General features: G+C 50.7%; 1 protein-coding gene across 3 annotated transcripts in view; it reads right to left on the bottom strand.

The window, feature by feature from the left end:
- LOC108933319 (plectin-like) overlaps nt 1–15,917 on the bottom strand; it is a 116,556-nt gene extending 100,639 nt beyond the window's left edge. For all 3 annotated transcript variants that reach the window (XM_029248179.1, XM_029248180.1, XM_029248181.1), the window contains exons 1-2: nt 15,861–15,917; nt 11,648–11,843 (exon numbers count right to left, since the gene is read on the bottom strand). In XM_029248179.1, coding sequence (XP_029104012.1) covers nt 11,648–11,837 — 190 coding nt within the window. In that variant the 5' untranslated portion in view covers nt 11,838–11,843; nt 15,861–15,917. The remainder of the gene's footprint in view (nt 1–11,647; nt 11,844–15,860) is intronic.
- Nucleotides 15,918–17,796: the final 1,879 nt, after the last annotated feature.

The raw sequence follows: 17,796 nt of genomic DNA, 5'->3' as shown, positions 1-17,796 counted from the left end.
GAGTCAATGGGCGCCAAGGAAGCGCCGAACTGCAGTCGGACTCGCCGACTAGACGCACGCAGGCACTCGTATAACTATACACTGGCTTCCCAAAGTAGAGGCAAGTTGTTGAAGACTTCCTGCTGAATAACAGGTTTAGGGCACCTGGCAGGGACTGTCCTGTTATTCTCTTGGTTATAAAAACTTCACCGGCAAAGCTTCATCCGTGCATCCATCCATCACCAGTAACTGCTCGTCCACCGCAGGGTCATGGTGGAACAGCGTGTGTCCCGGAAGCATAGGGAACCTCCCTGGAGATGGAGTACATCCTGGATGGGACACAAGTCCATCTCACTCCAAACATACACTCTCATTCACTCACATACAAGCACAGCCTAAGCAATTCAGAGTCACCAGTCTCCCTGAAACATGTCTTCGGACTGTGGGAGGAAACCAGAGCACATGGAGGAAACTCTCACAAATATGCGGATACCACGAAAACTGCACACAAACCGAGTTAGATTTAAACCTATGTTTTAACCCAGAGCTCAGGAACTGCACCACTGTACCGCCCCAGAATGGCTTGAGCACTGTATATAGTGGGTGGTGATAAAAACACGTAGATAAAGTGTTTATACAAACACATCTGCTAACCCAGTAAATCATCTAAGTTCCCAGCAGACGGGATATGAGAGGTGTAAAACAAGTGCAGAATCTTGTGTGCACTTAATGATCGCTGGCCAGACAACGGCCACTGACGATTCATGTTGTCTTTGATATTTGTTCTGAAATTTTCAGACGGAGATCTTTACTAAATGGTTTTTTTGTCTTTTTTTATTATTTTTTTTTTTTTTTTAAATAAAAAGCAGACAAAACACACGGAAAAGCTGGATTATTTTCATTCAAAATCAGGAAGGAAGAAATAAAAAAAAAAATCATGGAACAATTACACAATCACAGCAGCCGTCCATTATTATAAATAACTGCTTGTCCAATGCAGATTCGTGGTGGTCCAGAGTCTACCTTGGAGGCAAGGGGTGTCGCCAGTCCGTCACAGGGCAATCACATACACCCATTCATTCACTCTATCATACACACAAAGTCCAGAGACAGCAATGCGCTTTAAATGCATCTTTGGAGTGTGAGAGGAAACCAGAGCACCTAATATGGAGAACGTGCAACAGTGTACGGAGTGAGCCGGATTCAAAGGCAAATCTGAACCCACAGCGGAGGATGTGAGAGGCACCAGCTGCGCCACCGTGCCATAACGGACAGCTGCCCAGTGAACAGCCTCAGCATGACCGCCTGCATTGTGCGGTATCCATCTTTCTCTTTCCAGAATCACACAGGGCACAAGGCCGAGGTGCGGTACAACCAGGATGGGATCCAGTCCATCGCAGGGTAGCACTGCACAGTATGAGCTTCATAATTCATTCAGCGGAGCAATACTGCAATATTGCTGCCCACCGTAACACAGAGACCAGGGCAGCGGAATACACCACAGGGCAGAGCAATCAGCCTTGGTGGGACAAATTAAAGAGCATGCTGGGTGACTAATGCTAATTGATGGGGGGGACAAGCTCCACCCCCTGCACCACATGCCACGCCCACCTCAGAACAGCCTACCCACCGCTCTGTGGGATCTACACATGTGGCTGGCAGATCTCTTCCGCTGGAGCCCCGAGCGAGAAGAGCCCCTCGTCCCTCTCCGTGCCGCCACACCAACAGCAGGTCCGAGTGCCCCGTTGTAGTCGAGAACATAGACCGGGTGAGAAATGCTGGCCCTCGTTCCTCTCCGCTACCCATGGCTCGACTCAAACCTGCAGCCTGGCCTGCAAATTGGGCCAGTATTTTTAGAAGTTCCCCTCACTCCAGTTTCTTCAGAGGACCGAGTAGGAGAGCGTCAGCAACCAAAACGTGAACTCCGGCAAAAACTGGTCGTGCGCGTTTCAGCCCTCCTCGATTTGACCCAACCGTGTGGACGTTAAACTTACACACAACCCCCCCCCCCCTCCCAATACAACCTCACGGGCATTAATAAAAGCCAAGTGTAATAAAAAGTGTGTTGACTTCCAGGGAAAACTCTGAGCGCATGACCCGTGGCGTGTAGCAGGGTGTGGTGTAACTCTTGGTGAGCGCTCTCTGGGGATCCGCACATCCAATCCGGTTCCATGGAGGTGAAGGAGGGTGTCTAATGCATGAGCACATGCATGTAGAAGAAAACTGCAACTGAAAAATAAAGTTACGAGTTTATGGCATAAAACCACTGGTCTGAGCGCATGAAGCCTTTGCTTTAAATAACATCGGCGGTTTAAAACGACACGACGGTACTGCAGTTGACACAGCAGGACAATAGGGTCAATAAGAAAAGTGTACTTTACCGTACCATGCTGATACGGTGAGTGATGCTGTTCGTATGATAAAAGTCCATTGTGAAAAGGCCCAGACTTTTGTTTTAGGACAGTGGGAGAACAAGGATGCAAATGAGAGGCTAAGTGGCCAGACAGACTCAGTAAATGCATGACACTTATCGGTATTGGCATGGAGTCCAAAGAAAAATCCAGAACCCCTTGGCCCACATCTACTCGGGTCCAATCCTTGTTGCGGTCACACGCGTACCGTGGTTTTACGCAGGTGCCGCGGCGCGTTCACAGTCGCGTTCCTACGAGAACCGAGAGCGCACGTTAATATAGCAAAGCGTGTGTCACGGTGGCACATCACGTGTGCGCCAGTCAGCGGCGAGGTACCACACCGAGTAACCACAGTAAGCCGGGTCTAAAAGCACCGGGGGGCATCCGCCCACTCGTTAACACTTTGTCTGCCAGGCATCATCGGTACCATGAGCCGCGTTTGTGGCGTGCTCTTTACCTTTATACTTCTCCCTGACGTTCTCGTACGCCTGCACAAAGTCCTGCTCCTCGGGCCGGTATGCAGCCATGGGACCCCGGCTTTCCGTCCTCTTCCCTCCTCCGTGTAAGATCAGCGTTAGCCCCCGAGCGCAGCAGCCTCCGTCCCGCAGGGCAGTGTGTGCCTCTCGCCACCCTCTCTCAGAGTGCTCCCCCCAAAGGCGCCCGATTCCGATCCGGCGCATCACCACGCCCCTCCTTGGCCGCAGAAATACCAGCACGCGAGCTGGTCCCGCCTCTTAAAGACGCAGGCGCGGCATCGAGTGCCGGGGGAGAGGGCTGCACACACCCTCACTTTTCCTGCCACACCGATTTCATGCAGCGTGGCCTGACACACACACACACACACACACACACACTGATGTTATCAGCTGTACCTTCCTGGGGACAAACACTCAAGCTGTCTGCTTTGAAGAGCTGCTTGGGAACCGAGCCTGAACTAATGTGTGGTCCAGATGGACAAACAAGCAAGCAGGACCGACTCCTCAATTTGGAAATCCATTCAAACACACACACACACACACACGTTGACCGAAACCGCTTGTCCCGAGCGGGGTCGCGGCGAACCGGAGCCTAACCCGGCAACAGTGGGTACAAGGCCGGAGGGGGAGGGGACACACCCTGGACGGGAGGCCAGTCTGTCGCAAGGCACCCCAAGCGGGACTCGAACCCCAGACCCACCGGAGAGCAAACCGGCTGCGCCACCGCACCCCCCTCCGTTCAAGCAGCAAATTAAGAAATAAATTGCAGGAAATATGTGAATTGAAAAGAACAAAGGCACTCTGCAGGCAAACGAATTCAACCACGTCAGCAGTCCCAATCCATCAGGCTCATCCATCGTCAGGACGCTGCAGCACAGCGCTGCTCGGGACCATTCCCAGAATCTCACCGTTTCACCTTACAGTGCCACGTGGATGTACCATGCCTACCCGGGGAATGCAAGCTGTTTAGTGAGAAAAATCAAACCCAACCCGGCCTCCCAAGGTAGCGCTCTTTTCTCGGAGCAAAACATATGTGATGGAGCTGAGGATCAGCATGTTGGAGTATTTAACGCAAAGTACCCGGAGGAAAGGAACGCAAAAGCAGATGCAGGATATGTGACAAACCCCCCCCCCCCTTCAGTCAGGCTACACTGGTTTCCATGCGCTGGAGAAACAGCTAAGCACCGGGTCTGTGCCAAAACACAACCCTGACATCCCTTAACAGCACATTCCTTCCCTGCCAGACCCCTTCCACGCCTGCGGGAGCAGGAAGAACGTAATCCGGCCGAGCGCGGACCGTGAGAAGATCTGCCCTTCGCCTCGGTTTCGTTCGCGGCCCGAAGACAGGGCGAAGAAGGTGGTGCCGGGCAGGGTAACGCACGACCTACGCTCACGTTAAACAACGCGTTGCTCCAGGCTGCAAACGGGCTCAAATGTTGCAACCGACTGTCCGAACGAAGGTGCGCTCATACAAAGACCCCCTACCGTCTGCACGGCCACTAAACTCGCAACGCACTGCTGCGGACCGGCCCCCCGACAGCATTCCTCACCTGGGAACACAAAATCGAGGCAAATCCCCCAAAGAATTCCTTCTTTCACATCTGCGAAGAGCTGAAAATATCTTCAGACGACGTGTTGAGCAACAGGCTCGCGAAGATGAACTCTCGCAGCGGCCTGCGGCCAGAACCGAGTATTCGGTACTGTCACTCATGAGAACGCAGTACTTGCAGAATCTTGGAGGAACTACAGTAGATTCATACCAGTTCATAATAAAGAATGGCTTGTCAAAATGAGCATTTATAGATAATCTTTGTTAGGGAGAATAAATCATAGTATTTCAGACAACTCTTTTTAGAAGAAATATTTTGGAACATTAATGTGCTGGAAAAGGAATTACAAAAAAAAAAAAAAAAGGGATAAATGTGTTTTTAGGCCCAACACTTATTGGTCAGCCATGCAAACAAGTTTATGTCACTTTCTTAAAAGAAGGCCGTTTCTAACAGATGAGCATTTATCTGTGGCCAGGGGTTCAAGGATGGGCCGACGAGTCCGGTTCAAGTCCAGCCGCGTCGTGCCGGAGGCACCCAGGTACCCCGCCGGACCGCACATACGCCGTTCCGCAAGATGTCGTCCTCCTGCTACCCAAAATACCCCAACCGACCTGTCATGTCAACACCAAACCACCCCATTCAGGGGCTCCTGCTCCTCCCATCAAAGTAACATATAAATATGATGTTAACTGATAAGCCGTGTGGGGGGAAAAAAAAAAAAAAAATGGTGAAACACTCGTGTGCGTCCACAAAAAGGAGGAAAATTACACAGCATGTGTTAGGGAGTTCAACAGCAAACATTACACCACCGTGCTGGCATTTCGCTCTTCATCAGAAGGTCACAGCTTTCAAAACAAAACAAGTGTGGATAAAAGTTATTGAATATTTTGACATTACAAAAACTAAAGACTTTGGAAGACAAGCTGCAGCAGAAGCATCCCTTGAAATGTATACTTTCATAAAATAGGGAAATATGTATGAAAATATGTGGGCAGCAGGTAACATAGTGGACTGAGCTGTATCCTCATAATTAAAGGATGTGGGTTCAAATCCACGCTCCTGCTGCTGCAGGGTTGATAAACACACTTACTCCGAAACGCGACAGTAAAAATAACCTGGCTGCATGAAGAGGTAATTAAATGTCGGCAGCTTTAGAGAAGCGCAAGACAAATGAATAAACAATCACGAATTATGAAACAGCAGTTAGATCGGCCGCCTTTCGACCCAAAGGTGGCAGGTTCGAATCCCACCTCCAGCTGTATTACCCTCAAGCAAGACACTTACCCTAAACTGCACCAGTAAAATTACCCAGCTGTATAAAAGGGTAAATAATTGTAAGTAGCCTAACGTTGCAAGTTGCTTTGGAGAAAAGCATCAGTTAAATGAATAAACAATAATGACCATAAAGAGTTAAGTTCCGGCGGGGGCGCAGCGGGTTTGGCCGGGGCCTGCTCTGTGGTGGGTCTGGGGTTCGAGACCTGCTCGGGGTGCCTTGCGGCGAACCGGCGTCCCGTCCGGGGTGGGTCCTCTCCCCCTTCGGCCTTGCGCCCTGCTGCGTTGCCGGGTCAGGCTCCGGTTCGCCGCAACCCCGCTCGGGACAAGCAGTTGTACGCATTTTTTGTGTGTGTGTGTGTGTGTGTGTGTGTGTGTGTGTGTGTGTGTGTGTGTATTCTTGGCTCTCTGCCACCTGCTGGGGGCCATAGGTACTGCATGCGTGAGAATTAAGCAAGCGCTGTGGTCAGCAGTTTGACAGCAGCATCACTCAGGGTTTTACTGACCTCTGGCCATCGACACACATCACACACATTCAACTTTCTGTACAGTTTTTTTTTTTTTTAAACCTTTCTTTCCAAACATGCCATTGCTGGAAACGGCCATTTCTGCAGTTGCAGTTGCCAGAATTGATATTCTGCTTCCCTCGGCCTGCTTTGCAGTTCGATATCCTCATAATACTTTGCTTCACTCAGAGTAATTCATGAAGCTTGATGTTATGGTCTCTGATAATTATTGGCCTCCCTAAAATGGGACTATTAGTACACAAGAAACAAATAATTGGATATCTTAATGTCAGCTAGCTGAAGTGAAAAGGTTTACATCTGCAGGGCTTTATTAATTTTTATTTTACACTGACAGACTTAGCAGGATCTGTTTTATCTCCTATATCAAAAAAATTAATAAAATCAGGCCCTTTCACTAAGACCAGCATCAGTTACCACTATTTGGGACTCATAAAATACTGAGTGACCATTACACAATTTTAACTGTTTAATGCATCACTACACGTGTGCCATCGAACAGTTCCAGGTCTCTGTTCCTCCAGGTTCTGCAAGGCTAACTGATAATAAAGCCGGTGCATCCCCAGGGACATCTGTGGGAGAAAGAGGTGATGGAAACAACTGGACTCTGCGTGCTAACGTGGGATCCCCGAAGCCTTCCTACAAGAACGCTATAAATCAGAAGGGTTGCAATGGAATGCTGGGTCGTGTCCTGTGGGGTCACGCTGCCTCGACTACCCTTATCAGTGTTCAGAGGTCAAACGCCTGGCATTCCACATGTCTCGGCATCCCGTAGGCGAGTCATTAACGCACGCACACACCTCTTGACGGGAACCATTACACACCCTTGGGTCTACAGCGCACGCACCCCCCCCCCCCATGCAAAGAGGGCAGTGGTAACAGCTTGAGTCAAAGGTCACCGAGTTTCCTGCAGGACACCCACTGAGAGCCACCCTTCTCCTATTGCACATCTGTGCCCAAAACAGAGGTCACCACTACACGTTAAGCACAAACACACAGAGCAGCCATTCCCTCTTTTGACTGCAGCTTTGCAAGTAAATATGCATTTTTATCCTATTGAAACAGAATATTCTATATTCTAGATCCTTCGCTAAAAACAGAACGGTACTTTCTTCGTGCCGGGATTCCCAATCCGTGGGGTCACAGCAGGTGAAGACTTGTGGGAAACGGAAGACCACGTTCCCCTACTCACAGGAAGGCTGTGCTGATGGCCTGCAATCAAAGGACTTGGGTTCAAACGCCACCTCTAGCTAAAGTATCATCGAACAAGGTAATTACCCTGATAGATACAGTAAAAATAGCCCACCTGTATGAATGGGTAAATCACTGAGTACCTAAAGGAATAAGAACAAAAATTACAGTCACTGCAGACTATTACCGCAGTATTGTTTCACCCAAGGCTGCTGGTTTCACCGAGCCCCATCCGAACTCCCTCGGATCTAAATGGCTTTTATTCCTACCAAGACGTGTCCCTCGTTTTCCGGAGCAGTAGACGTCTACGTCAAGGGTGGGCTAAGCTGAACGTAGTCTGCACAGCCCTTTACTGACCGTACCCAAACTCTCCCTTTGAAGGAAAAGAAATCCGTTCCGCTCTCATCTGCATTTTGCTGACGCACACACTATTTCACCCGCCGCCACCACACACACACACACACACACACACACACACACACACACACACACACACACACACACACTAACTAGTGACGGTGCCAGTCTGCAACCTCAGAGTCCTCAAGTCTTTGCAGAAGGGTTGAATGGTGAACGCAACCACACTTTGGCCTCCCGCTTTTCCCCCCACCCCACACACACACACACACACACACACACACACACACACACACACACACACAGCAGCCCTAACAGAGCTCACACACCTCCTTCGACGAGTAAGCAGAGGAACAGTTTCACCAGAAGACAAATGCTGCCAGAAAAAGGCTGCCGCTTTCAGCATCCTCACCCCTGACCCTAAGGGCACCGGAATGTGATGCAGCTTCACATCTGCTCAAACACCAGCCACGTACAAGAGCTCCACAGCCATTAACCTGTTTAAACAACACACCCCACGCATTGCGGGACAGCGATAGTGACACAAATGGAGCGCAACGCAACATCGGCGCTCGGTTATGCAAACAGCTACGGTATCTAAAGGGAGTCAGATTAAACATCTCATTATTAGCCATATTGTTCCAACGAGCTGAGTGACTAAGTGGCCGATGTTGAGGAGACGCTGGGAGGAACAGTTTAACTCGGCGTTGTGAACCGAAAATTATTACTTCCCTGCCCGTGGTTTCCATAGCCTTGAACCAAAAGGCAGCTCTTAACGCCTTCATTTATTTCTCCGTGTTTTCTGTCCAGTCGACATTGTTGCACAGAACACCGCACGTGTGGCGTACACGGCACGCTGGAAACATTGCGGTAAATTTGTATATGTTTTGAGTTATGTTGTTCATTTAAAAAAAAAAAAAAGAAAAAAGACCCTGAACGTTAACAGTTGTTTTTTCCCCACTCGTCGTGTCGACCTGGGTGAATCAATACTGTTCATCGAACAGCAGCAGTTTTTCCATCGTGTTCCACCACAACACGGACCAGTGAGTAAAGCGGAACAGGTAAAAGGCAGTAGAGCAGTATGAAACGGACTGCGAATCATAATGTACGTGTTATGAATATCGCCAGAAATAACGTGTCATAATCAGTAATACCTGAAATACCGCAGCGATGTCACGTGTAATATATCCCTTAATGTTTAAGAACTAAAGGAGATGGAACCACGGTTCGAATGGCAGAAGTCAGCACAAACGTGGCACTAGTGAACGAGCCCGAATTCGAGCATCTGCGGCACCGTAGGGGGGCTGGTGACGTCACTTCCAGCGTAAACAACCTCCACTGTCTCCAAAAGTAACAGGGATAGAACCGAGGTTCGAACGGCATAAATGTAGCGCTAATGGAACGTAAGATTTTCTCAATTTCTGATGTTTGAAGGGGGTCCAACTTCACGGGGCTCTTGTAATGAGTGACAGCAGCAGTCCTCGATCCCAGACTGTACGGAGAACGCTGACACCATCACCCACAACTCCACTGCACTTTCTGCCATTCTGCCACCACCTCAAACAGTGACCGATCACTATTCTCCCTTCCCCTGATGCCAAAACCGGAGACGCGCAATAGCCGCTTCCATCGAGCAGCTTAATTCGCATTCCTTCATTTATCTGACGCTTTTCTCCAAAGCGACCTGCGATGTTAAGCTACTTAGAATTATTTACCCATTTGTGCAGCTGAGTAATTTTTACTGGAGCGATTTCAGGTAAGTACCTTGCTCGAGAGTACTACATTTGGGGGTGTGATTCGAACCTGTGACCTTTGGGTCCAAAGGCAGCAGCTCCAACTACTACACTACTAGCTGTCCCTGCTGGGAGCACGAGCGTTACTGCGACTTCCGAGCTTCCAAAGGGAATAGAGCGCAGTACATCGTAGTCGTTAAAACGAGTATCTGACACACGAGACACCGTTGCGCGGACATTACGCCGAAATAACACAGCGGAGCAGCGCTGCTGTGACTGCTAAGGAAAGCCCCACAAAAGACTTCGAGGTTCTACTCAGGACAGCACTACACATCCATCTCATCGCTGGCATTTGCCTACCATTACCTTCAAACATTAGCAACACACTGCAAGGAAAATATCCAGCATTAATCCTGACGACTGTCTCCGCTGCGGGGAAACACCTTCCGCCGGGCCGAGGGAATCCCACCGACACAAATCGAAACACAGCGTCCCGCTTGTTGGCCGACGCATGGAACAGGACAGCTTGAGGGACGCTGCCAAATATTCGGCACGTTCCAGTTGGCTGAAACAAAGGCGATGTCCGATTTCCCTCTGAGAAAAGTGGACCAGGGACAGAGAACACACTGTTTGAGCTGCAAAGACAGCAAGCGTGTTACCGGGGCGCTCTGTTCATAGAGAGCGAGCGCTACAGAACCGGTGAAAAGGATGAGTCCGCATGGGCAGCACCCGTATGAGACGAGCTCCGCTGAAGAGCGAAAGCCGAGCGACCGACAAGTGTCTCACGACCCTGGGAACACCCGTCACCTGAAACTTAATCACAGCTCAGCGCTCTCGACCGATTGCTTTGCGAAAACAACGCAGTTATCAGCAAGCGTGCTCAAACTTTTGACCGTATGCCTCCATCCTGACGGTTCCATCCCATTGTCGCAGGGCGTACGCCTCTCGCACCCGACATCCTCAAGCCCGTGCTATAGGAGAGATTTTCACGGAACCTCCAAAGAAACCGAGCTAAGTCCTCTCGTTAAACGTGACCTTTCCGGTAAAAACGACAGCGAGATGTTAAACAGAGTCATTTTGCGGCGTTTCCACTTTAACTGGAAACACTTCAGTACGTGTTACTACTGAACCCTTTATCACTCGTGTATATCATACATGTTGCACAGTTACGGTAACTTACAACTTGCTCTACGGGTCTCAAACACTCTACGAGGCAGCTGGTCGCATAGTGGTCAGCTCCAAAGGTCGCAGGTTCAATTCCCACCAATGGCTGTATTACCCTTCAGCAAGGTACTTACCCTAAAATGCTCCAGTAAAATTACCCATCTGTATAAATAGGTAAATAATTGTAAGTAGCTTTGGAGAAAAGTGTCAGCTAAATGATGTATGGATGAGTGACCCAGTGTAAGTAGTGTATCTGGTAGTGTAAGTCACCGTGGTGAATAAGGTGTGTGGGCTGGTAACACTACATAGAGTTCATTGGAAGTCGCTTTGGAGAAAAGCATCTGCTAAATAAATCAATGTAAATGAGTCAATGTGCTGAGAAGATGAGGCAAGTCTTCATCAATCCATGTTGAACTATAAAATACGAATTTCTCAAACGATTCGCAGATGAACGTACGCCCACGTGCCAATAATTGGGTTATGGATGCCTGAACCAGGGGGTGCGGTGGCGCAGTGGGTTGGATCGCAGTCCTGCTCTCCGGTGGGTCTGGGGTTTGAGTCCCGCTTGGGGTGCCCTGCGACGGACTGGCGTCCCGTCCTGGGTGTGTCCCCTCCCCCTCCGGCCTTACGCCCTGAGTTGCCGGGTTAGGCTCCGGTTCCCCGCGACCCTGTATGGGACAAGCGGTTCTGAAAGTGTGTGTGTGTGTGTGTGTGGATGCCTGAACCAACAGTGAGCAGCTCAGATTTGACTTTGGTGTCACGTCACTACTCATATCGCAGGCTTCTGTCCAAACGTGAGCCCCGAGCGGCGCGCAGATGCGAGATCAGAGCCGTGCCTGAAGCTGGAGTCCTTTCCACCTGACCACTGCCACCCATCTCTACCCCTTCAGAAGCAGACGGAAACGTGAACCGTGAGGCTTAGGTAAAGCCCGGACAAACACGCGACCGCGAGCGACTGCGCACGCGGTCCGCCAGCGCCGCTCGGCTCACCTGCGATGCGGACCACCGCCCTCTCAGCCGGGTCCAGCACGTCCCCCGTGGCCGACTTCGAGCGCTTGACCCTCTGGTGCTTGGCCAGGTTCCAGGGCAGGGTGTCCCCGGGGCACGGTGGACCGCCCCGCTCGACGGGGCTCTCCCCCAGGCCCGGCCCTCCTTTCTTCCTCTCCTTCTGCTCCGCCATGGTCTGCTGGAGAAAAAAAAAAACAAAACAGAAGATAAAAGTGTTGAGTACCAGTGCTCGACCACGGTGGGCCAAACACGGGATGTGAAAATTTTGAAGGAGGGGGGGACCCACTGCCCATCAAGTCCAACACAATCTGCTGCCATTACCGATGCATTTGCTCTTTTAATCTCACTCTACCTGAGACAGTTACTGGAGTGATGTGTACCAGCAAACGCTGGCATCAGGGTAGACAAAGCATGCTTTGATAATCACGTGTTTTTCTACAAAGCTCTTCGACGATGCGCTTAGGATTAATCGGAGACGCCCGTCGGTCCGCAGAAAACTGAGAAATGCATAAACGCGACTGCAGATGAAGTCTGTAGAGCGGAGTTAAAATCCTCGTCAGAAGGACAGATGCGCTTCACAGACCGAGGTAAAATAGGCGGTCGGGGACGACTTCGCATTTGCCGCGATCCGCGCACCTGAGCCGCAACGCAGAGCTGCAAAGCCCACGGCGACGCTTCGTGACAACACAGACACGGGAGACGAAGCACCCCCCACCCCCCAAACAGCAAGCCGTGTGACTTTTCATTAGCGCCACGCCGCGCCACGCCGCGCCACACGGCTCTCTGCGAACGCGTTCGCCACGCACCTGGGCCCTCGCGGGCTGCGCTTAAAATTGCCCGGAACCACAGAGCCCTGCAGAGCACGAGGAACCTGCGCAGATAGAGCACGGCTGTGTTCTTTCGACACCTCGGTGATCCTTGGGTTTCACGCAAGCTCCCGCTCCAATACCCATTTTTATTTGTACGCAAACACACATTTAAAGGTCAAAGAAAGGTCATAAATCCTTCAGTGTCTCAAACTGCAGAAAACTGCGTCCAGGCAGAACGAAATGCGTTCTTCTTCGGACTCATCACATGAAAGATTTCTCAGGTCACAAAGATAAATACATCGTGTCCAACAATTATTAAGCCGCTGTTATTTAAACTATTTTTAAAATTAATGCAGAGATTTAGCCTTTATAACAATCTTGTGTATTCATGAATATTTTTTAAAGTGTTCAGTAGGAAACGCTGTTGAGTAGAACACAAATTTGTTTTGTGAATCCATCTACACGAGCCTCATAACGGTGGTGTTTGAAAAACCAGTTTAAATATATTCTCTCGAAAAAAATGCACTTTGGTTGATTATATTTAATTGTAATATCACATCAAAGCTGGATGGGAAATTCCTCCAGAAATTAAGCGGATGTCTAATTATATCATCCTCAGCGTAACGATCCGAGAAGATACTTTTTAAAAAGCACATGGACATTTACAGAACACAAAAGCAGCGGAAAGACAGATGTAAAATAGATATAAAAATAAAATAAAAATAAATAAACGTTGCCTCTAAGACAGGGGGGTGTGGTGGTGCAGTGGGTTGGACCGGGTCCTACTCTCCGGTGGGTCTGGGGTTCGAGTCCCGCTCGGGGTGCCTTGCGACGGACTGGCGCCCCGTCCTGGGTGCGTCCCCTCTCCCTCCGGCCTTACGCCCCGAGTTGCTGGGTTAGGCTCCGGCTCCCCACGACCCCGTATGGGACAAGCGGTTCAGACAATGCATTTGTGTGCCTCTAAGACAATACAGTGCGATGAGAATGTCTAGCACAATAACGGTGTGTCTGCTCTCTCAGTGATAACATCAGATGAACGGATGGGTTCTAATACTAAATTATCTTTATTCGTTATCGGAACGGTGACCAAGTTTAACGCAATTACAGCTGCGTTGCCGAGCAACCCGCGAGAGTTTAAAGCGACGCTTAAGGCGAACAAAGGGAAGCCGTCAGCACTGACGTATGCACGCACACTTTGGCTCTTCCTTCATTTCGGCCTTTAGACGTCACTGCGTAAAGTCGCACGTCTCCCAGAATCCCCCGCAGCCTGCTCTGGCTCAGCTGCTCAGCGCTCTAGAACTGACACCATCAAATCACGGGAGTTACGGAGTTTGGAGGCTTCCAAGCCAAGTATGACAGGGTTCGATATGGAGGAGCGCGAGCCAAAATGCCCTTAAAGGTGAGTTTAGCACAGGCAGTACCGGCTCAAAGCGAGTCCACGTGGGAAACACCCGTATGGGACAAACCGGAGAGAAGCGTCCTACGTCCGTGTCACCCGCTCAAGAAGAGCCGGAAAGTGCGGTGCCAACGTGAGCTCAGATCCCGGCCTCAGCCCGCAGGAGTTGGTTCCCGGTGCACCGCAAGAGAACCGCACCTCCCCGGTGCACCCCAAAAGAACCGCAGATCTGTCTTTCCCAGAGCAATCGAGCACCGTTTCACCCCAGTGAAAACGGAGCAGCGGGACAAAAATAGCCGCGCTACTGTCACCAAGATAATATTTCAATCCCCGTACCCTGCAGCTGAGGAGTGGAGGGGGGGGTGCCTCGTAATTTCTCGCATTGCAACATACACCACGTCAGGACAAGGCTGTTGCGAAGGACCGTGGGCCTGGTTCTGTTACACAAGTGTGAGAAAGTAACTGAAAGCCACACAGTTATCAGCTTGAGACCCACGGGAGGCCCTTGCCGTAGTATTCCTCCCGTGAATTATCAAAATTAATACGTACGTCGGCAAACGGGATCTTAAAACTGCGGAATCATGAATGTCAAATTATAAACAGGAAAATCAAAATGCGCCACTTCACTTCTGAAGTAAGAGACGAGTCTTGCAAAAGAACACCCTGAGGATTCGATATTCAACATATTTTTCTTCCTACAAAACAAAGAGGGTGAGGGCTTGATTTCTTTCATAAATGTAACCCCTCGTCCTCTGGCCGGGACCCCAGGCCCAGGCGTCCAGGCACGACGCCGCCTGCGGCGATTCGTAACCCGGCGTCACCATCTGTCAGACCATCGGACTCGTGGACCCGCTCGACCTGCGGCTGCCCGGTCCCTCGAACCTCGTGCCGCATCCCGTACCCTCGCCCACGGGCATGGCACGGTGGCTTGCCTCTCCGAGCGCTCGGCTACGAAAGGAAGCCGCGCGCCGACACGTGACGTATCCGGCACAGACCGTCACTCACCTGCTGGGCAGAAACACGGTGCGGGGAAGAAAAGAGTAAAATCATGTGCGGAAATTAGGAGCAGCAGTAGCTATACTATAGTATAGTATAGTATAGTACAGCACAGCACTGATTAATATGTACCGCGTTGAAGAGCACAGGCAGGCCAGGCAAAGGCGACCAGCCAGGGTTTGTCACACGAAACACACGCAGCAGGTGAGGTGAAGCGAGGTGACTGAGCGGTGACGCACAGACTTGGCACTGATTCGCACTCCTCCTGTACGGAACTGCGTCCACACACACACACACACACACACACACACACACACACACACACACACAGCTGCTGAGGCGCGAGACAATCGTTGTAAAAACACCTCTCCGCGCTCGCGCGCGCACACACGCGACCGCAAAGCACAGAGACAGCTTGAAGACACACACACACACACACACAGCAGGTCGGTCTGCAGATGAAAACCGAGTCCTGAGCAGCAGACGCGCGCGCACACACACAGAGTCCTGGTCCACTTCTCTACCTGAACCGTGAACGTGACCTTATTGCGGCTGCAGCGCGAGGATACGGTTGACGTGTCGGAAAAGGCGACGATGATTTCACTGACTCATCATTTGATTTCAATCGTTATTAACACCTTCGGTTTTAACGCGTTTCCCGGTGAGTCACACACGTCACACCGCACTGCGGGGTCTCACACGCCCGGCTCGTGCACTCGCACACCGACCGTGCGCGTGGACAACCGGCGAGCTCAACACCTCTCTCAGTCTCAGCTTCTCGCTGATACACACACACACACACCGTTACCCGCCGGTGAAGTCACAGCAGTGCGTTCGCGCGGGTGTGCGAAAGTCCGTGCGGTGACGACGGCCGGCGCCGATGGAGACCGAACCTCCCCTCCCTGCTGCTGTGCTCGCGCGAGTCACACACCTGCCGCGAGCCTCCCGTGTGAAACCTGCACTGGATGGATGGTCGCGCGCACGGAGCACTTACCCGCGTGACGCCCCGCACCCGTATTAGCGTTGCTCCGAGCAGAGACGCGCGCGCGGCAGAGCCCGTGAGCCCCAGTGAGAGGCACGTCAGCGGCACGCGGGTCCGGCGGGTGGGGTGTAGGGTAGCGGGGGGGGGTTCGTACCGCAGCCTGCCACTCCTGCGGGGGAGGGGGGGGAGCGCTGTGGCGGACGGCCCGATGCGCAGAGCCCTGGGTCTCCATCGCATCGCTCACCGGCCGGCAGCGTGAAGCTCGGTCACGTGTCTACGGTGCGTTATCGGCCCACACAGTACATTGATTGAATAGCATAGTAAACACTGGGGTACTACATAGTGTGGATGTGCATAATGGATGCACCGCCTTATCATCATCACTATATAGGGGGACAGCTGGTAGTGTAGTGCTTAGAGCTCCTGCCTTGAGCCCAAAAGGTTGCAGGATCGATCCCCACCTCCGTCCGTAGTAGGGCTTGAGCAAGGTACTTACCCTAGAATTACCCAGCTGAATGGCTTTGTAAGTATGTAATAATGGTGACCTTAACATTGTCAGTTGCTTTGGAGAAAAGCTAAATGAATACAGTAAATGTATTAAGTTGCATTTCTCCAACCTTATTTATATTTGGCTGATGCAACAATCTAAGGTGATATATAGTGTTAGGATGGAACACCAAGTGATTTTTACATGGGGATAATTCTCCCTGTATCAATTCAAGGTAAACGCCTTGATCAAGGGCGCTACAGCAGGTGAGGATTCAAACTAGGAACTGGAGGCGGTTTCAAGCACCGTGCCACCTGCTGGCCAAGTTCCAGAACAGCAGTATCTCAGCAAATATCCCGTGTGGATAATGAAGAGAGCCGAGCGCAGTTCCACCTGGGAAAGGTGTGCAGCGTGAGGGATGCGAGGGAGGAGCATGGTCCATGTGTCAAAGACGCAGCCTACGGTAGTTACAGTAGCTGGTGGTATGTGGGGCGATGGCTGCTCTCCCAGCATGCCTTGCTGTGTGATAGCCGACTGTGTGTGTGTGTGTGTGTGTGTGTGTGTGTTATGGAGCTGCCATAAGTACTGGATGGTGAAGCACAATGGATTTGCATGTTGCCAGAAGTATCACGTTTGTGACTTGAGTGCTGTACCTGAGCTTAGGTTTGAGCGCCCGGGGGGGTATGGGTAAAATCGGGGGGTTGGAAAGAAATGATTTGTGTCTTGCTAAACAATATACTGACATGTAGCTCTTTGAAGACTGTTTGTTACAACTATTCACGGGTCCAGATGTAAGACGTAACCTCAGTTTTTTTCCTATTCCTTTTAGGAAAGTGAGACATGCAGTGGACCAGTAACTTCATACTCACCTGTGTACCCAAATATCATGCTTTTACACTTTTAATGTCTTTGTATCATAATAAAGTTCTGTAAACCCACATGAAAAGAAATGGAGTGCTGTGTAAGTTTTAATCATAACTGCTTTTGTGTATTAAATTGGTTAACAAATCCACCTGCAATGGATGAGGGACCAGCCCCCTATATGATGTCTTCATTTCCTGGACGTTTTCTTTTCCCTGAAAAAGATTTCCTCTATTCGTGTCATGGCCCCTGGGCAAAAAGCCACGCGAACAGGGCCACGACCGAATGTAAAACTGATTCTTCCCTTGGAAGAGGTAGGGTGATGGAAGACTTGACGTCTAAGTCCTTTGTTATATTAACATGTACGTTCGGTTTGTGATGCCGGTGTTGGAGCATCGCTTGGCAGAGGGGTCACGCGGAGGACGAGAGGTGGCGCCCGCTCGCCCGTCGAAGCAGAGCCACGCCATTTAAATGTGCTACGCGTGACACATACGCACCCTGAAGTGCAATTTCTGCAAGTCCTCAATCCTATTCGTGTCAAAGGCGTGATAGAAGTGATGGACATACATTCTACCCCACTGGTCACTTCCAGCATCAGTG

This window comes from Scleropages formosus, chromosome 23 (assembly GCF_900964775.1).
Source record: "Scleropages formosus chromosome 23, fSclFor1.1, whole genome shotgun sequence".
NCBI lineage: Eukaryota > Metazoa > Chordata > Actinopteri > Osteoglossiformes > Osteoglossidae > Scleropages > Scleropages formosus.
The sequence above is the reverse complement of the archived record's forward strand: the minus strand, read 5'-3'. Positions and strand labels throughout refer to the sequence as shown.